The sequence below is a fragment of the Notamacropus eugenii genome, chromosome 5 (assembly GCF_028372415.1).
Source record: "Notamacropus eugenii isolate mMacEug1 chromosome 5, mMacEug1.pri_v2, whole genome shotgun sequence".
In the NCBI taxonomy this organism is placed as follows: Eukaryota; Metazoa; Chordata; class Mammalia; order Diprotodontia; family Macropodidae; genus Notamacropus; species Notamacropus eugenii.
The window spans coordinates 277,042,305-277,063,297 of NC_092876.1; the positions used below are offsets into that span (position 1 = coordinate 277,042,305).

A 20,993-nucleotide genomic window follows, 5' to 3' on the forward strand; every position below is an offset into this window, starting at 1 on the left:
AAAGCCTTTTGAGAACAGTATGGGAAGAAAGCTGGTCAATGTGGCAACAGCTGGCCTAGGGATTGAGAAGTCTGGCTCTTTTTGGTCAAGATTAAGGTTTCTACAATCCTGGGAAAGAAAACATCCATTTGAATCTTATGAATCAGACTCAAAATTTCACCAAACCACAAATATTTTCTAAATATCTCCTGTCTCCCCCTACTCCTTCCTGGTTAGTAAAATAAATGACATTCTAACTTTCATTGACATAAACTATTACTTACCAAATCAGGTAGCTACTGTAAAACCACCTTAAGCCAGGGATGTGTCAATATGTACCTATCATACCTGGAAGAGTTTTGCATACATTTGAAATCAATTGCATTTGCCCAAAGGATAACTTAAAATTCTTGCACCTGGGGCAAGTGGTGAGGGAGGCACTCACCCAGAGTACAATTAGGAGAGAGAGCCTATGTGAGAGTTTTTCTACGTTGATTAGTTATTCCTGCTAACATGACTAATGTGAAAATGTGTTTAATAAGAATGTTTGTAAAGAACCCATACAAGATTGCATGCTGTCTCGGGGAGGGAGAGAAGATGGAGGGGGAGGAAATCTAAGACTTGTGGAAGTGACTGTAGAAAACTGAAAACAAACAAATATTTAAAAAGGATATATTTAAAAAATTATTCCTGCTAACCAGGTGCTAAGCTGAGTGGTTTTCATACTTTTGAAAAACTGAAACACTCTCTACATTTCTGTCTTGGAATAAAGCTCCGTGGTTCCACCTTAGTTATAGCTTACCTTTTACTCCATTGGAAATAATGGTCTTGCTCAGGCCTGAACAACATATGGCCTGGAGTGCTTACTAACCATGGAAGGATTTTGGGCCATCTGCAGAAAAATGTAGAGCATGTAAACACAGGCACATATAACATACCACCTGAGGGTTGCTTTGGCAGGCCACAAGTGGCCCATAAGCCGTATGTTGTACAGACCTGGTCTTATTTAATCTGCACTTATTTGAAACAGAAATTGAAACAGTCATGTAGATGCTGGATGTCCCATTTGTAAACTGAATGGAGCCACATAATTATTCTAATTTCAGGACTCACTGTCTGACCTTCCAAAAAGTTTCCTTCTGCTTGAGTTTTAAAAGACTATTAGCAACACTGAGTAAAATGGAAAGTTTTCCCCATCCAACTTACCTTGCTAACTGTGGCCTACAAAGCAATCATCTTTGTATTTTGTCTAGGTGCTTGTTAACACTGGAGGAATATTTTTTACAGGTTGTCAAAGAGGGTAGATTTTAGGCAGTCAGCTCAATCACTTTAATATTCAATTGGGAATTTTAAAAAATTCCTACCTTTCACATATCTACATAGACATTTGGCTTAGAAATAAATTACATCAAAGCCTATTTGGTGAGAACTAAGCCTCTGAAAGCTGGAAGACTAAATCCAGCCTCATTATCTAGGAGCACAAAGAAAGGCTGAAGGGAGACAGAAAAATGATGACTCGACATCAATGTACTTCACTTATCTGATATACACAGATCTGCACATACACGTGTCTATAAATAAAAAACACATACATACATATGTAGACATACATATAACTATGCACATATATTTATAGTATATAGTATATATAATATTTACAGCATATTTGTGGATTTACGATACTCTTAGGGTGAGAATCCCCCAGTGTGAGAACTCCCTCCACCAATTCAAATCACAATCCATCTATGACTTAATAAGTTCAGAATAGGGTCAGAGGAGAAATTTGAATCCAGATTTTCTTTACACCATGTCTAGCATCTTGTCCACTAGACTAGGCTAAGCTACCTCTTTTCATATACACATACATATATAGATACACATGAATACACATATCTGTCCTCACAAATAAATACACACACATACACTAAAATTAACATCGAAATCAAAGGAAGAAGTAAATGCATGAAAGCCAAATGACAACCCTCCGATTTAACCTATAGAAGCAATTCATGTGCATATACACACACATAAGTATATTTTTATGTATACATATATACATATATATGCCTAGTATAGTACTTGGCACATGGTAGGCACTTAATAGCTTTATTTATATTGTATCACACATTTGAGCTTTGAGGACATTCAAGGTCTTTTGGGAAAGAATTGCTATTAAAGCAGATGTGATGTTTTTTCTTTGACCCCTGATACAACCAAGTTTCCAGTAATGTAAAATACTGGTGTGTGCGTGTGTGTGTGTGTGTGTGTGTGTGTATGTATGTGTGTGCATGATTGGGACTGTATAGAAATGGAACCTGTATGACCTTCCCTTGTTGTGAAATTGCCCACAATGTAAAGGAAGTCTCCATGGCTGTTTTCTCATCAGAGACTCTCCGACCCTACATGTAACTAGATTAGTTTATTGTCCTCATACAGGAAAATATTTCCTGATCTATCTAGGTACCAGAAATAGGAAAGTTTTGTTCTGAATTCACTTTTCACATTGCTATCACAACTTTAGTTCTGTACCTCTTGCCCTCCCTCAATCTGTTCCTGAAGCATTTTCTTCTGATCCATTTCTGGTGGATCTAGCCTGATCATGCTTCCAGGTTATGGAGTCCTCTGTACTGTCTGTGACAACCAAGTCCCCTAATTCTAGTTAAAGGAGAGTATGAATAAAGTAGCGGATAGAGAATCTCTGAGCATTATCAGCAGTGGACTGGAAGAAATAAGCAACGTAAACCTGAACCTCTTGAAAGAATGCACCAAAAAGGCAATGAAAAAAATTCTTTTATCTTAGAAGCTCTGAAGAGTTAACCATCATGAATTAGCCAGATTTCAACTCACAGGAGAGATGAAGCAAGTCTTGCTTCCCAGAAATATAAAACTGAAGCCCCAGAAACCTCTTATTCCCACCTCCCTCATTTGGCCTTTCTAGGCTACCTCACCTAACAATGATCTCCCCCTTCTCCTTTCCTCAGGTCCCATAGGGCTCAGAACCTTTACCACACAACAGAGCACTTCATTATGCCGTCTCTTACACTATTCCTTAATTGTTTCTGGAGCATAAGTTTGGGATTGCCAACCTTGTCTTTTACTTTTTAAAAAAAAGTCTCACCTGGCACCTAGGATAATTCTAGGTGTTTGCTTCTTACAAGTGCAGTAAACTTGAGTTATCTTGTCTCTAACGTTCTAAATGATCAAAAAAGAAAGGGGAGAGAACAAGGAGAATGGTATAAGGGAATCTGAAAAAACAGGTTTCTTTTGTTGATTGTGTGATAGAGGGATGACTTCTCCCCACTTTAAATTCTGAGTCCTGTCTTCCATGGCTAGAGTTCCTGTCAACATGGTGTGATCCCAAGGCACTACTCCACTATGACAATCTGAGAAGTGGAAATAGATAATCAGAAATGGACACAGTATACATTTTTGTTCTAGGGGCATTTCAGTATTTTTAAAAATTCCTTCTCCTTTCTTCCTGAATTTTTGACATAACTCAACTCAGAAATACTCAAGAATGAACATCTGAATCATTTTTGTGGGTTACCTTTTGCTTCTCTTCCCACCCATCTATTTCTTTTTTTGACATTAGTATTAGTTCTGCTATCCTAATGTTAATATTAACATTTTCTTTTTACTGATTGCTCTGCCCCAGGAGTTGGTAGGAGAACAATAAAACTTGATAAGTAAAAACTAAAAGATAAAAAAATTGTTTCCAGTAATGAACGGGCCACCTCTTTTCATTGGGCTATCTGTAACCCTCAGAATTCAGAGATGTAGTGATGATGCCTTTGGTTCATGATGCTGAAGGATAATTGTACATCTCTACATTTGTATCTTTCTTTGCTGGGAAGCCACACTCCTTTCCAACTGTTTGTTTCTATTGGAAGGCTGTTTTGAATAAGTGTTTAAAAGCATGCAGTCCACCATTGTGAGGCATGTGAGTAGTTTATTATGGCTGAGCAGTGCCTGAGTGGGCACTCTCCTTTGGGGATGGGGGTGAGGAGGTAGATTCTTCAGCATGGCAAGAAAGTCTACTCTCTTATAGAAAGGCATAGAAATCATTCATAGCACAAGGGAACCAAAGCAGTTCAGGTCTGGTTTCTCTATGTGAGGCCCTGTAGGCCCCTTAGGAGGGGCCTGCTTTAAGTAATCACTGTGAAAGGGTTCCTTCTCTGTATTTTCCAAACAGACCCCTTTGTTATTATCCCAGGAGAACTAACCAGTCAGGGAATCAAATCTCCCTTATCATTTCCAGGTTATTTTACCTTGTTGCATACAGCCCCATTGGCCAGAGAGCCACAAGTGATTCTCTGGGGCTCATTCTAACCATCAACCAGCCATTTTTGCAAGGTCTCAAGCCTTTTTTTTTCTACCTCCCAATATTTTACTTCTATACTGCAGGGAAATCCCCCATTGGATTCCAAATGAAAATTAAACTCCTTGGAACCCAAAACTAATAAACTTTCACAGAGTAGCCCCAGGTGGCTTAGTTATCATGATATTTCAGTCTCACCTAACCAATAAGAGGGCTGGTTGGCAAGTTCCCAGGATGAATATTCTCTTATGAGCACTGGATTAGAGAAAGCAAAAAGATTTTCAGCAATCTATGCGCTCAACTTACACCCCACCTGGGTTCTGAAGGAGAGATCTTGTGACTGGTGGGGCCCTGCAAAGCAATTAAAAGAAATAAAGCAAAGTATTATATTTTAATTGATGTAATCTACCAGCTCCCAGTGGAATCTGGGGTGATATCTGACTAGAGTTTCCCTGAGAATCAATAGATGACTATTCTGTGAAAAGTGCCTTTAGGGAGACAAAACCCTCCGAATCCTGTACTTCATTAACATGTGTATCCATTTGGGGGGGATTGGCTCAGACTCCCGAAGCTGCTACCAAATGAAAAGAGCCACCCAGACGTTTCTGGGATTTGAACAAAGGACTGGAGAAGGGCCGAAAGGCTGAGAAAGAAGAAGGGGGAGGGGTGGGTGGGCAGGGCGGGTCTGAGGGGAAGACAGAGAACTTATTTATGTGTTTATTTGTTTCCAAGTGACTTGGATGAGCCACATGGCACCATGCTTTCCATACCAAATCAGCTTTCATCTATCCATCCACTAACATTTCAGGGTTTATTTTTGTTTTATTGTAAATATTCCAATCAAAGGAAGAAACTGACAAGGAAAAACTCCTTAATATACAGAACCAGATAGAAAATACAAATACGGAAAAGGAAGCTTGACAATGAACAAATAAAAAGCTAAGACAAACCAAGAGAGAAAATAGCTGGTTGCGATTTCACTGATCAGCTGGGGTGAAGGACTGTGATGGTCTCAGCAGCTATCAGGAACTGCACAGTATTACCAGCCTCATCTTTATTCCACTCACGGCAGAAACAGATTGTATAAATGCTTCATGGGAACACCTATTTTGCTAATTCACTTTTTAAAAAAAATTCCATTCATCAGTATTTCCAGCTCATAAAAACGAGTTTGTTAGTTTTTTTTTAAAAAACAACCCTCCCCACCCCAGATGTGATCTTACAGTCCTGACCACATTGTCACAAATGAGGGACATAGCCTAGGTCATAAGTTAGCATGGCACCAAGGGGGTCTTCAGTTAGTCTGCTACCAGATGCCCTTTCCTCAAAATGCAAACTTTCTTTGTAAGATTAATAGTAATAATAACAAAAAATGATTAAGTGTTCTACACAGTTTATTGTCATCAGTGGTTGAAAGAACACTCAAAGAAAGAAAAGAAAAAGGTGGCTTTAGGTCCAGGAGAGGGGCCAGGTTGGCTGAGTACAAAATGGGCATCCTTTATAGAAATGCACAGGGCACTCACTGGGCCCCTGGGATTGCCCTAGCACAAAGAGGACGCCAACCTTCCCAAACAGCCAAAGCATGAAAATAAACGTCTTCTTCCAAGAATGTCTTTATTTTAGTACATTCAAGACAGAAACAATCTGAGGACAAGACATATCTTTGATTCAAGGTGGTGGTAGCCATGGTGGTCGTGGTGGTGGTGGTAATCTACTTCTTTTCCCCTCTGAATCTTCTAAATTTACAGTCAGAAATTGCATAGAATTTGTTTTCCATCAGAAAATGAAAACTGTTCATATAGAAGTCTCACAGAAGCCAAGCAAAGATCAAACAGCTGATTAAAAGCCTTATTTCCTTTTATCAGTTTAGCACTCTAGCACCTCTCAAGTACAGCAATAGCTAGTTATTTCACTTGACACCCCGGAAGGTGTCCTTAGCTTCCCCCCACCCCTTTTTATGGCTGGTAAAGAAGTTAAATACTTTGCCTAAAGCCACAACAAGAGGGTCTTCTGTCAGAGCTGAGATTGGGCCTCTGGAATTCTTGGCTCCCAGATGTACTCTCCAGAGTCTGAAAAACTCCCCTCTTTACTGCTTCTGGTCTTCCATTTAACACATACACACACACACACACACACACACACACACACACACACACACACACACACCTAGTCTTTGTATTTAGTAGCAAGAAATCTCCCAAACCAAGATGGCCCCATGAACTTGGTTCCCCAGGTAGCTACCAACTTGATTAAAATGATACAACTGTCAAAAAGTGCATTCCATTCCACTGAGATGACTTCTAGCCTTGCTCCTCAGAGAACATCCCTTACCAGCTTTTCAAAGTGAATACTGTAGGTTGGGAAAGTACTAACCCATTCCCCTCTGCTCACAGAAGGTCAATTCCATAAAAAAGCATCCCAGGGATACCTCCAAGGATTATACTCTCCAATGTACATTTCTTCCCCTTCAGAGCGTTACACTCACAAATGACCAAACCAAACCAAATGATAATGAAATTAAGAAGGAAGAAGAAAAAGAAAAGACACATAACCCCTGAAATTCCAGGCGTTTCAAGGCCTCTCTGAGTTGACTTTATGTGATGTTTAGTTTTTGGCATCTGTGTTTTGTTTTCTTTAAAAAAAACCTCCTTGAATGGGCTTGGATTTGAGAATCTCCACCTGTTTCTTTCCCTAGCCCCATTTCCTATTCCCCCCATCACTGCATAGGAAGGAGAGTTCAGCAGCTGAAGCCTGATTCATTGAGAGACTCCAGGCCCTAAAGTACAAGAAAAAGAAAAGATGACTGATTCCTCCTTTTCCTAACCCCACTCTCTCCCACCAAAAACCAGAAAACAAATAAACAGAAATAAAATTCAAAACAAAGACTCAAACAAAATAACTCAAATTCCAGAAAAGAAAAACTTCCCTGGTGAGTTTTAATTCTTTCTGTGAGAACTGGACCCAGGGTGCAATTGCCATTGTCTAGACCAGGCAATTCACCCCAAAATTCTGTCCTGTAAGTTGGACAGGTCTGGGTGGGCCTCTCCAGCCCCAGGCTTACAGTATCTTTTTGTCTTAAAGGAAAAAGGCCCCTTGGGAGAAAAAAGATAGGCCTTTTGAGTCTGGGAGGGTGAGCATCCCCTTTGCTTGCTAGTTGCAAAGTCTTTTGAAGGACCCAGCTCTCTTATGAGGGTCCTATCTCAGGCTGGGGCATCAGGTTCTTTGATCTTTTTTTCTTCAAAAAATTATTATTGTTTTTTTTTAAATGGAGAAAAGTTTCAACACTGTACAAGTCTGAGCTCTGCGCAGTGGCACCTGATCTGATCCCTGCCCACCCTCCCTATCCCAGCGGTGGTGACTCCCCTGGTGTCAGCTTTACTCTGGCTCACTGCTGTTGGTGGTCTTCTCCCATTCCAAGCTCTCCTCACTCCGGGCTGGGGATGGCCTTGCTCTTAGGCCCTGGAACCTCCGACATTCTGGACAGACTCGGATGTGTGTACAGCCACGGGCCACCAAAGCAGCCTCCTGGGCCAGTCTCTGGGCAATGGGGTCTGGCTCCCCAGCGCCACACAACTTGCCATTGCTAAGTGTGGTGGTGCCCCTGGGCCGCCGCTCCTCTGGGATGGGGGGTCGAGGGTGGGTCACCCCAGCTCGCCTCCTGCGGGGGTGGAAACTGTCCTGACACAGGATGATGCTGCGCAGCTCTGTCACCATCTCCTGGCAGACAGACACCTACAGGACACAAAGAGAAAAGGGTCCAGCCTCTCAGAGTCAAAGACATAGTGTTTAGGTTGTCCTTTTCAGACTGGATGTTCATGGCTAGAGATGGGCACTTCCTGTCCAACTCTCTACTCAGTTTTAGGAAGGGAGCTGTCCTGTCCCTGGTAGCCTTTGTGGACCCCCTCTATTGTCTCAAGAGTCTGTACCCAGCTTAGGTCTCACTGCTCTTCCAGCATCAAATAGAAATAGAGTGCAGCAGTATTAGACTGAATGGGACAAGGTCACCAATGAGCTCCTGGAAGAATTCTGTGCATCCTGAGCCAACCCTCTCTCTGCATTGTGACTGAGAAATCAAGTAACCACAGACAAACATGGTGGTCTGGTAGAAATAAGTCTCAACTCCATGTGAGTCAAGAGGCAAAGGTTCTAATTTTAGCTCTGGTACTGATTAGCTGCATGAAGTTAAATAGACAGCTTAACCTAATGATTCAGTTTCCTCATCTGTCAAAAGGAGATAATTATACTTGCCCTTCCTAATTGTGGTAAGTCAGAGAGAGCATCTTGAAGTTGGAAAGTCCTGGTTCAAATCTCATCACTGACACCAACTGGCTAGGTAACTCTGGGCAAGTCTCTTAACTTCTTGGTTTTCTTAGGCAACTTTTTAAGACTACTAGTTGCAGAGAAAGTGCTGACCTGCACTAGTAGAGGGAGTTTCCTCCCAGGGAGCTAGCTCCCTATGCCAATGAAAGCACAGATCCAGCTCCTATCTGTTCCTAAGTTATAATGTTGTGAAAATCAAGTGAGGTGATAGATGTGGAATTACATTTAAAATCTAAATATGCTATGCCAACAATAAGGCATTAATAATTATTAATTCTAGGTACAAATAGAAATGTTTTCATGAGGTAGAAAGAGACATAATACTCATTCCTCTTATTCTCCACAGATAGATAAGAGATTTAATCAATTGACCAATCAATGAGCTTTAGCTTAGCATAGTGCCTGGTACAGAGCAGGTACTTAATAAATGTTTATTGATTGATTAAGCACCTCCAGTGCTTAGTGCTGGGGATAAAAATGCCTAAGGGAGACAGTTCTTGTCCTTAAGGTGCCTCCATTCTATATGGGGGGGGGGGGGTGCTATCACATGTTCCCAGTCAAGGAAGTGCAGGATATACAGGGCATCCCAAATGTCTTCATGAAGACTGTAAGTTCAAGATGATTGAAGCTTCAACAGGATAAGACAACACTAAGACTTTTGGGACACCCTGTATATAAAATAATTGCAAAGAGATGTGGGTGGCCCCTTACAACTGGGGAAATCAGAAAAGAGCTCTTAGACAAGTGAGCCTTGAAGAGAGGTAAGGGCTTCCGGAAGTAATGGGGAGGAGTAAGAGAACTCCAGGCATGGGGTGGTGATGGTGAGAGTAGGGGGGCAGCGGAGGTAATCTAATTTCAGCCCACTCATGTTGCAGAGGAGAAAACTGAGACCATATGACATGCCCAAAGTCATGCGGGTGACATAGTAGCAGAAGATTTTCTCACTCCAGATCCAGGAATCTTCCCATTGTATCATGCTGTCTCCCATCCCTATCTATTCTTTTACATGAAAATATATTTTTTAATCCACAGGTTAATTTTGCTCTTTCAAAACTACAAGTGATAAAACATACCTAGTACGTATTCCTTTACAATTTTATTTTTAGCTCCAAATTCTCTCCCTCCCTCTCCCTGCCTCTCCCCCATTGAGAAGGTAGGAAATATGATACCCATTATATATATGGAGTCATGTAAGACAAATTTCCTCTTGTGCTTATTCCTACATAAATTGGTAACTATCCCTCCAAATCTCCTCAACTCTAAGGCAAAGATATACTCAAAAACGCAAAGGTTTGCCTCCTTTCAAATGGTGCTTTTAATCAGCTTTCTGAACCCCACCATAAACATCTAGCACTTCCTGAGATACAGGATGGAAATTGTCTCAGCCCCCACAGCATAACACCTGATCACTGATTTGGAGCTAGGTAATTTTACAGATGAGAAAATGGAAGCCTAGAGAAATTAAGTGACTTGCCCAAGGTTATAAAACTACTAAGGGTCAGGGCTAAGATTTGAACCCACATCTCTGAATTCTAAATCCAGCACACTTTCCACTGTATCATGTTTCCTCCTAAATGATTTACAGACAGTTGAACTCTATTCCATCAATAAACACTATATATAGTGGTTCCCAGATGTCTTACCTCAGTTGCTTCTGAGTGTCGGAGTGTCCATAAAAACTCCAACATAGCCATGAAAATGGCCACAATTAAGCCACAGATAAGAACCACAAAGATTCCACCAATATTCTCCATTCCCAGTCCTGTAAGAAAGGGGGGGAAACATGTCACAAGGGCAAGAAGACATAATATCACCGAAAACGAAGACTCGTCCTTGTTTGCCATTTAAACTTCTCAATAAATTATAGAAATGTGTTTCGTCATATCACTTCTCCAAGATATGCAATATTAGCAACAATGATATTCTTATTCCAAAATTAGTACCTTAAGGTTTACAGAAGTATAGCCAAAAAACCCAGAGTTGTCAGATTGGCCAGCCAGAATTCACAGGGTTATATTTAGAGATCAGAGGAACCTTAAGAGTCACCTAGTCCACGTGCTCCATTTTACAGATAAGGAAGGCTCAGTGAACTGATCAAAGTTACACAGAGAGTAAAAGAAAAAGAAGAAATCAAAACTCTTAGCACACAGTAGACACTTAATAAATGCTTGTTCAAGTAACTTGACCACATCATGCCTTGACAGTGAGGAAAGACAAAGTAGCCTGGTGAAAAGCTGCAGGGAAGGTGGTAGGTAGAGAAGGGGAGCCAGAGTTTTCCTGTGACTAAGGTCACCCAAGTGAAGTGTGAGTCTTTGTGTGCATAATGCTGAGCCACTGAGGATATTACAGTCATCTCATCCAAATGTCTTGTAATTCCCAATATTTGCATGCACGAAAGTAATTGATTTAACTGAGCTATTCCTTCCATTATCTACATTACGACTGAAGTCTATGCTTATGCTTGCAGGTCTGTAGTACAATGGAACTTTTATGGAAAGACTTAAGGCAATAGTCACAGCATTATAAGACCTGAGGCATTATAATCATCATTGCTACATGGAGAATCTGAACCAGTGACATCGTAGATTCATCAAGATACCCACATTTACAAAGAAAATATCTAATTGCACATCGAAAAAAAGTCAATTGGTCAGTCATGCAACGTGCTTGACTATTTAGAGCGATAAAGCATTTGGCTATTTGGGCATTTATGCATAAAGGCCAATCTTGGGAATAATTATAAAGATCAACAGGTCCCTCTAAAATAGCGCTGCCACAGATCAGAACATGAGTTTTCAATGAGGCAGTTTACAAAAGTTCATGGTCATGATCATGGCTGTGAACAAAGGATTGTGAGCATGGTCAGGCTCACGACTATGGTCATAGTCAGGGCTGTGTACAAAGGGTCATGGCCAGGATCATGGTCATTTCAGACATACATGCTCACATGGTTAGTGGTTGTAATTAGTAATGCCTCGTCAAGTAAGTGTTGAACAAGATGCCACATTGAAAGCTTTTGTGACAAACCATAGTTCTGAGAGTTGGGGAGGCGCAAAAAAAGGCTGAATAACTGCCTCTCTGAACTCTAAAGCCATGAAACAGAGTTTACTGAGGCTATTCACCCTTTTACAGATGCCTTAGGATATAACTCCCATGGCTGTTATTACAGACAGACCCAGACAGGCAGCAATATCATGTCTGTTTGGATACCAACTTGCTACCAATTCGCTTTTTTTTTCTTTCAGTGTGTATGCGACTACTGCTGAAGTCACCCTACAAATCTAGCTTCAGACTTCAGCAAAGCTTGGCAGGCAAGGTGAGAAGAAAACTCACTTGAAAGTGTCTTCCCACAGAGAGGAACAGAGACTGGCCAGCACAAAAGGGCTTTCTGGAGCTTGGGAGGATAGAATATAGGGTAAGGAGGGTTTTATCTGTACATACCATGGAAGCATCAATTGGCACTTGGTACTGAGCTGTGGAAGATAAAGCCAATTTTCAGCTATCCATGCCACTAGGGGAAAGTTCTGGTTTGGATATTCCATACCAGTGGAGAATTTTTTAAAAAATCAATTAATTAAAAATCAGTCAGCCAGTACAGTGGAAAAGAGCACTCTGTTCAAATTCCAGCTCTGATATTTACTATCTGTATGACCTGGGAAAATTATTTTCACCTATCTGTGCCTCAATTGCTTCACCTATAAAAGGAAGAGATTGGATTAGAGGACTTCTTGGGTACCTTCCAGCTCTAAGCCTAGGTCTTATGATCTACCATGTCTGGTGGGAGATACAAAGAACAATTGTGATTCAGATTTCTATAGTGCCTTAAAGTTTACCAAGTACTTTCTTCCTAAAAACCCTGCGAGGTAGGTATCTCAAGTATTATTTTGTCCATTTAAATCAAAAGTGAAACTCAAGAATGGTTAAGTAATTTGTCCAGAGTCTCAAAGCTAGTAATACCAGATCCAAGAATGAAACTCAGGTCTTCTCATTGCAATATTTCTACCATTACAAACAATATGCTAAGATCAAGTCCCTGACCACAAGTGTCTTACAGTCTACTTGGTGTACCAGGACAGATAAAAATAGAATCATAGAATCAAATGATGTTTGAATGGGAAAAGCCTTTAAAGATCATCTAACCATGAAAAGTGAAATGATAAAGAGTCAGTATATGAAAGCTATCAAATGAATGATTTGAACTCAGGTCTTTTATACTTCAAATTCTGTGCTTAATCTGCTGCATCTTTCTCTTCCCTCTTCCCTCTCCCTTTCCCCCATTACTGTGAACTGAGCTAGCTGGGAAATCTAAGAGGAGAAGATAGGATTTGAGTTGAGTCTTGAAAGATGGCCCAGGTTTGGTTCAGAAGAGAACCAGAGGTGAGACCCTGATGTGAAGGGTGTGTTCCATGTGAAGCATGGAACATAGCCTGAGAAAAAGCTTTGTTTCTCTGTTTTCTGGATATGTGCATTAAGGAGTGGTTTGTTTGGGTGTTTGATGTTGAATGTTTGTTGTGTCAAAACAAAATATGTCAATTAAAAATATTTTGGGAAGCTCTGGGAAATGTGATTTTTATTTTGTTCGATTTGCTGTCGTAGTTAAGTTTTGCTTTAAGTAATATTAAATGAGATTGTTTCACTGAAAACACAAACTGATGATGGGTGATAACAGACCATTATGATTTTAAGACATTTCACACACACATATGTATAATCGTGCTTGAGTTTCACAACATAGAATAGAGAAAAGAATACAAGCTCAGTAGTTGGAAGAGCTGAGATCAAATCCTCCTTTTGACACTAGTCAATTGGATGACCTTGGGCAAGTCATATAACTCCCTGGGCCATGATAGCCTTAAAATGAAGGGGTTGTGATAGATGGCATTGGTGGTTTCTTCCAACTCTAGCTCTTTGAACTCATAAAATCTTTAACATAGGTAATTCAAGCATTATTATGTCTCTTTATCAGATGAAGAATAAAAGCCGGGAGAAACTGCAGCTTTCCAGGGTAGCTAGGTGGCATAGGGAGTAGAGTGCCAGTCCTGGAGTCAGAAAGATTCATCTTCCTGAGTTCCAATCTGGCCTCAGACACTTCTTAGCTATGTGACCCTGGGGGAGTCACTCAACCTTGTTTGCCTCAGTTTCCTCATCTATAAAATGAGCTGGAGAAGGAAATGGCAAAGCACTGCAGTATCTTTGCCAAGAAAATCCCAAATGGGGTCATGAAGAGTAAGACACAACTGAGTAAGAATGCTATTTGACAAGTTAGTAGCAAAAGATGGCACAGAGTTATCTTGAATGACAGGTCAGTCTGAGATGAGGTATGGATTAACTTTGCAAAGTCACAGTGGCAGGGAAGATGGTATTGAGTATGAGAGGATTAGTGGCTTATTTTAATAAATTAAAAATAATTCATTAAATCCTGGAAAGCTTTCTGGAGGAGCTGATGTTTTAGATAGAAATGAACTAAAAACCATGAGTTACTCAAGGGTTCCATAGACTTTCTCAACTTCACACATCTGAGAGATGTCCTGTTACTCCTAAGTGTTGGTTCCAGTAGGAGGTTCAGTAGCAATCCTATCCTTCGAGTCCCTGGCTGGTCTACAATTCCTCTCTTCGGGGAATCAGTGGAAAACGGAAACAAGAATAGATTTCTGGCAGAGCAAAAACTCCGAAACAGATGGTGCAGGGTGTAGGAAGTGAGTTCTAGAAGAGCAGAGTATTTCCATTTAACACTGTGAGCTGTTGTCATGCTCTGATGAATCAAATGCCTTCCATAAAGCAGAGTCACTAATGGACCCTCCCAACCCAGATGGACGAGCCCTGATGACACTCACTGTATCACTCAGAAGGATACTGAGGAGCTTGGTCCCTATGCTCTTAACCAGAGGAGCCACCTTGCGGGGTAGATGGCTTTTACATTGGAAGTCTCCCAGTGTTCTCGATCCTTTGAACCCCAGCAAAGATGCTGGCATTAGCTCAATTAGAATGAAATCTTCCCTCTCCTGACTGGGAAACTCCCATTGTTCACAAGAACAATTAATAGCTTCCAAATGCTGATGAATGATACTCTCTGTCCCTGTAAGTGGAGGCCAAGAAGTAGATGTCAGTTCTAAAACAGATTCGCCTTTGATTCCATCTGAATCTCTACCTATCTACTGACCTGCAGGCCCCTTGAACATACTTTTCTCTTGTTCAGGCTCTGTTTTTTTCTTCCTTTATTTCCAACTTTCTAATAATCATTTCTTTGCATTTAGACTGCACTCACTTTATAGTATTTTAAGACACTTCCTCAATTCCAGAAGCACAATGGGACCAGAATTAGAAAGGAGAGCTCTGTTCTGGGTAAATGTGAACTACACCTTGGGAGGCAGAGGTCAGTGGGGGTGAAATCAACAGGCTGCTTTGTAAGCAAGCAGTCGCTATGGAATCAAGGGCGGTATTCATATTCACATAAAAGGTTAGGGAAAAAAACCCAACAAAACTTTTTTTGATAACAGCTCACTAGCATACATGAAAAGTAATGTCAGTATTCTTCAGGAAAAAGAATTCATTAGTTCTGCCCTAACTTCCTTCCCAAGGCTCAAAGTACTACCCTAGATGATTCCTAGTCATCCCCCCCCCCCAGCTCCCAGCTCCCAAAGCTGCTAAGATTACCTTACATCCATTCAGTATTTATTTTGTCATGAGGATGTACATGCTGCCTAAAATGAAATCTTTCTGATACCCCAACTGCTTGTGTTCACCCTTTCAGATTATCTTGTTAAATATTTGCTTATATTTGTAGCTATCTATTTTGTGTTTATGTTGCTTTGTCTTGTTACCTTCTCCATTAGAATATAAACTCCTTCTTAGTGTGTATCGTTTCATTATTTTTTCCCCTTTAATAAAATACTTGTTTCTCTAACAACTAGTGTAGCACCTGGCACATAGTACATTCTCAGAGGTTCTTAGCCTGGTGAACTTGGTTTGTGGGCAGAAAAGTGAACTTTCAGTAATCTATGACTTTTGATAGTAGCGGGATCCTAGCCCTCTTTCTCATAGATTCAATGTATCAACAGTCATGCTTTTTTAACTTTTGAAAAGTTTTCTAGGAATGCCACCCTTCTGAAAGTTGAGAATTGACTGTATAGCTAGATCTATATATTATAAAATAAAAAAAAAACTGATTTGCATAAAATAAAGTACAGGAGATTGCAAAGGAAACCAATTATGTTGAAATATGGCACATATGACATAAAAATATAACCATATTTCAACATTAATTGGTTTTCTTTGCAATCTTCTGTATTTTATTTTATGTAATTAAAAACATTATTCTAAGAAGAGTAGAAACAAGCTGTTATTAAGCAGTTACTATGTGCTGGGCATTTTGTAAGTACTTTACAAATATTATCTTATTTTACATAATATTTTTGGTTTTTTTCATATATTTGATTTTCACAACAACCATTTGAGGTAGGTACTATCATTACAGTGGAGAAAATTAAGGCAGTCAGAGATGACGTGACTTGCTCAAGATCACAGCTAGAAATTATCTGTGGTTGGATTCAAACTCAGAATTTCTCAGCTTTGACCCCAGCATTTTATACACTGTGCTTTCTAGCTTCACCAGGCTTTACTAGAGTGGCAAAGGGAGCCTTAAAACACACACACACACACACACATTTAAGAATTCCTGCCACAATGCTTGGGACACAGTAAGCACTTAATAACTACTTGTTTATAGATTGATTCATAAATACTGACAGTGATTCTCAAAGAGTGTGTTTCATAAAAAGCTGCCAGAGTTTCTCTAGGTATGCCATATATCCTATTGAACTTATAGTTGGATTGCTTGGCCATGCCCAAATCTCCAAACTCATCCCCTCTTGTGATATATTTCAGTTCCTCATGGCAAAGGATAAATACTGAGCCGTGAGGGGGGAGAGAGAGAGAGAGAGAGAGAGAGAGAGAGAGAGAGAGAGAGAGAGAGACAGACAGACAGACAGACAGACAGACAGACAGAAACAGAGAGAGACAGAGAGACAGAGACAGAGAGACACACAGAGACACATACACACAGAGAATGATAGAGACACATGCAGAGACAGAGACACACACACAGAGACAGAGACAGGCAGAGAAAGAAGGAGAGAGACAAGGAGTGAAACAGAAGAGACAGAGAAAGACAGAGAGAGGGAGAAAGAAAGACAGAGAAAGAGAGAGATAGAGGCAGAAAGAGACAAAGACAGAAAGACAGGGAGAGAAACTGAGGCAGAAGAACCAGAGAAAGACAAAGAGAGAGAGACAGAGAAAGAGGCAAAGACAGAGATAGACAAAAAAAGACGGGGAGAGAGAGGGATAGAGAAAGAGAAAGACAGAGAGAGGGAGGAGAGAGGAAGAGAGAGAGAGAGACAGATGAATGAGCACAGACAGAGTGAAAGAGAGATGGGGGGGCAGAGAGAAAGGAGAGAGATAGAGACAGAGAGATACAGACAGAGAGACAGAGACAGATAGACAGAAAGAGACAGAGACATACAGAGAGAAAACCATTGACTTATGTCAAGGCTTGCAGATTGCTAGCCCATTTTCAGACTTGTGGGTTCAAAGTTGGGCTGTTGAAAACTCCAAGAAGCAAGCCAGCCAAACATGGGTTTGTAGAGCTTTTTCCCCTCTGTGGACTCGGTGACAGATGCAGCCAGAATCAACCTCACCGACTTTCTGATGGGTTGTCTCGCCACCTGGAGTTCTAGGAATACAGCTTAGCTTGGCTTCGGGATTCCGTCCTGCCTTTTCAGGCAGCCCACTTTTCCTTGGGTCCGGAGAACAATTTTACTATGTGTTAGTAGTCCCTTTGAATCCCCCCTAGGGGTCACTGCACCTTCATATTTCTGCATCAAGTTAGAAAGATCTGGTTCAAAAGAGGGGCCAATCCGGCCTTGTATTTCTGCGATTCTGATACTGATTTCAGGTGGAAGAATGAAGAGAGCTGGCTGTGATGCAACTCAAGGCCAGGAGCATGAGTCCGTGTTTCCTACTCCCTAAGAAATGACATTTATCTTCTCTGCCTGTTGACTCATATTGACTCCCTGTTGATTGAACTGATTGGAAGTAATACCACCACCCAGGCCAATTATGGATGAGGTGCCTATTTATAGCTATTAGTCAGCCTAGGCACCTATACTTTTTTTCCTTTGAAACATTACATCAAAGGGAGTCAATGATTTACTGACTTAATCTCAGCCAACTTCTAGATTCAAAGTTGTGCCACCGTCTTTATAAATTGCTGACCTCTTTTGTTTTAAAGTTACTGGGCTACTACTCTCCTCTGTTCTCTATCTTGTTCTTGGCACTGCCTCTGGAGTTTCTTTGTCACTCAGCAGTAAATCAGATGTTATTAGGAGACAGGCTTCCTCTCCAAACATCCCTACAAGGTACTATCTAAAATCCCTATTCATGTTTTGAGGTTTGTTATCTGAATGGGGAAACTGTAGATCCAGGGAAGCTAGGCTAGACTTGTAGAGGAAGGAAAAGAGAAGGATGGAGGAAGGGAGGGAAAGGGGAGGTAAGGGAAGGGAGGGAGGGAGGGAAGGAGGGAGAGAGAGAGAGAGAGAGAGAGAGAGAGAGAGAGAGAGAGAGAGAGAGATTTCTAGGATTTCTCTTCTCTCTTTAAACACCACACCCTCTCTCCTCCCCAGACGTCTCCCAGGGATCATTCAAACTTTTCCCCAGTCAACATTTTGGTCTCTAAGGATTTTTGGTGAGTGAAAAGGTGCTACCTCCTTCCTATCCTTGAAAAGAGACTCTGCATTTAACAGCTTGGTAGTATATTTATGCTCCTTTGAAGCTTGATCCTTTGCTTGTGTTTATCAAAATAAAGGAATTTAATTCCCTTGGAATTCACCAGTAACCTTTTTGTCTAGAAATCGTGCTCTGAAGTCTTCTGTAATGGAGTCCTCTTGGATCAGGAGGATGTTGGAATCAGCCACTGAGTGACTGGTGACATTTCTTTTTATAGGAGTTGAGAAAAAATAAAATAAATGTTTTTGAAAGGAAAAGACAAGGGGAAAAAAAGCAACAGCTTGGACCAAAGCCTTTTCCCTTTTGAAATCTCCTAGTCTTCCATGAGATCTGTCATTTCTTTACTTGGCTGTTTTTGAAGGGAGAAGGTCACCAGGCTTCCAGAAGAGAGAAGGAAGAGGAAAGCGAAAGAAAAGTATTAAGCCTACTACTTTTTACCCAAACAAGCCTTGGTCAAAAAATTTGCAAGTCTCAGCCTATTCCACCCTTGCCCTTCCCCCTTCCCCAAACTGGTATATCCATCTCAGGATCATATTCAAGTATCTCAAACTAATACGGCCCCAGAAATAATTATTGGGGGAGGGGGAGAATATAAAGGGAGACCTGTCAATCAGTATTAGCCTAGTCAGTTAATAACAATTGCAATTGGTTGTCACGTTGGCCTAACTGGTCTGATGTTGACTGACAGCTCAGCCAGCCAGTGACATAGGACACTGGAGTGTTAGAGAATGCTGGAGAAAGCATTCTTTCTCTTTCCTCTCCAATGACAGACACCACAGAAGGAAGGCAGCAGGCAGCAGTCTGAAGAGGCAAAGTGTTCTTTGCTCCTCTGGAAATGCCAGAGCAATAACAAAATGCCCTGGAACTTCCGAACGCTGCTTAGCAAATTTCTTTGGGATGGGGGAGGCAGGCAGGGAGGAAAGCACTTTGTCTGGAGCCTGAGCATCTTCAGGTGGACCTGTGCTCCCTAACCCCCCACCCCCCAGCTGTATTTATGTAGTCCTCCTCCCTCCATTCCAGTTTAGTTTAGATTAAGCTGTAAAGAGTTGAGACTGTGAAATTGGATTAGATTAAAAATGGGACCATATCATCTTCTTCACAATTTCCAACACTTTAATTGGATAAGAACAAACAAAGATAGCATTGGGGATTATGTATTGACTGGTACATCCTGGTGGATGCTAATGTGCTTGCGCTGGCTGTGGGTTTCCGAGTCTGCAGGAAGGAGGTCTCCTTCCCTCACTTTCCTCCTATTCCAGCTTCCTCTCATGGCATCAGGAGATGTGAAAGTCAACAGATTCAAGTTGTAAAGTAAAGATCAACCTGACTGGAAGCCAGACTGAGACAACTGCTGTGAGAGTTAATGAGTTAACTCTGAGACATTAAAAGACAACAATTAAAAAAATACCCTCAAAAAAACACAAATCAAAAACAAGTCCTCCTTTTCCTCTCCAGGCAGAGACCTACCAGGCCATTCTGCCACAGCTGGCAGGATAGGAAAAGGAAAGATGTGGGGGAATGAATGGCTGAGTGAAGTCTGGACAGCTAATTTGACAGAGAGAAACCAAGTGATGAAGATGGCAGTAGTTCCAGTCTGGCTACCTTCTCTTGGTTTGGAGAGGTCACATGGAGTTTGCCTAGTCAAGGAGCCTTTTAACCTCTCTAAGTAATGTTTGCTTGGGCTTGAGTCACTATAAAGATGGAACCACTGCATGAAAACTGGCATTTGCTTCTCAGGCCGTGGGATTGAAGCCTAATGCCCTGGCTTTTATGATGTTTTACATAGCATTGCCCAGATAGCTTTGCACTTGCTTCTCAGGCTTTATGGCTTATTAATATAGCTCTCTTGTTCCAAAGGATGGCTTGATAGAAACAAGTTAATAATGGCTAGTTGGTAGAATCCCAATGTCTCTCGAAATGTTTAGGATGCAGACAGGATAACTTCTCCTATTTACTCTCCTGTAAAACCTGCCCAGTTACCTCCTACATGCCAGCAAATATGAGTTCCAAAAGTACGGAGTAAAAGGAAGACTGTTCTTCTCTCCCTCATTATTGCCACCCAGAGACTTTATGTGGTGATTTCTCTGCTTCTAGCATCTCCTCCTCTAATATGCCCTACATACTAGTGCCAGACTAATTTCCCTAAAAAATGGCTTTTTTTTTTACCACATCTTTTCTTTATTCAAAATTTTTTATTGACTTCCAGTTTCCTACTATTAAGTGCCTGTGTCTAGATTTCAGATCCTTTACTAACAATTCAGCCCCTTTCCTGTTGTAACAAAACATGGATTCTGAACAAAAGGTTCCCCAGCTGTTTCTGCTGTTTTGAGAATACTCTGCTGCCAGGATACCAGAATATCTATTCCAAAAATTATGTCCCTAGGATTACCGTTTTTCCTCTTCTTTTCTGTGGTTTCTTTTGCCCTAGTATTAGTCTCTGTAATATTGCAACAATCTTTTTAGAGTGTAAAAACACATTGTTACAATGTGTGAAGATTTCTAGGTGCAAGCTAAGGTGATCATGAGCACGGGCAGGTCATTACCTTGAGTGTTACTCACTTTTGCTTGACAGAGGCAAACATCGTGGCTGGATTTA

General features: G+C 41.0%; 1 protein-coding gene across 4 annotated transcripts in view; it reads right to left on the reverse strand.

Annotated features, from left to right (window-relative positions):
• Positions 1-5,894: 5,894 nt before the first annotated feature.
• The window catches only part of GRIK4 (glutamate ionotropic receptor kainate type subunit 4), a 697,562-nt gene continuing 682,463 nt past the window's right edge, over positions 5,895-20,993 (reverse strand). For all 4 annotated transcript variants that reach the window (XM_072612931.1, XM_072612929.1, XM_072612930.1 and 1 more), the window contains 2 exons: positions 10,261-10,379; positions 5,895-8,029 (listed from right to left, as the gene is read on the reverse strand). In XM_072612931.1, coding sequence (XP_072469032.1) covers positions 7,673-8,029; positions 10,261-10,379 — 476 coding nt within the window. In that variant the 3' untranslated portion in view covers positions 5,895-7,672. The remainder of the gene's footprint in view (positions 8,030-10,260; positions 10,380-20,993) is intronic.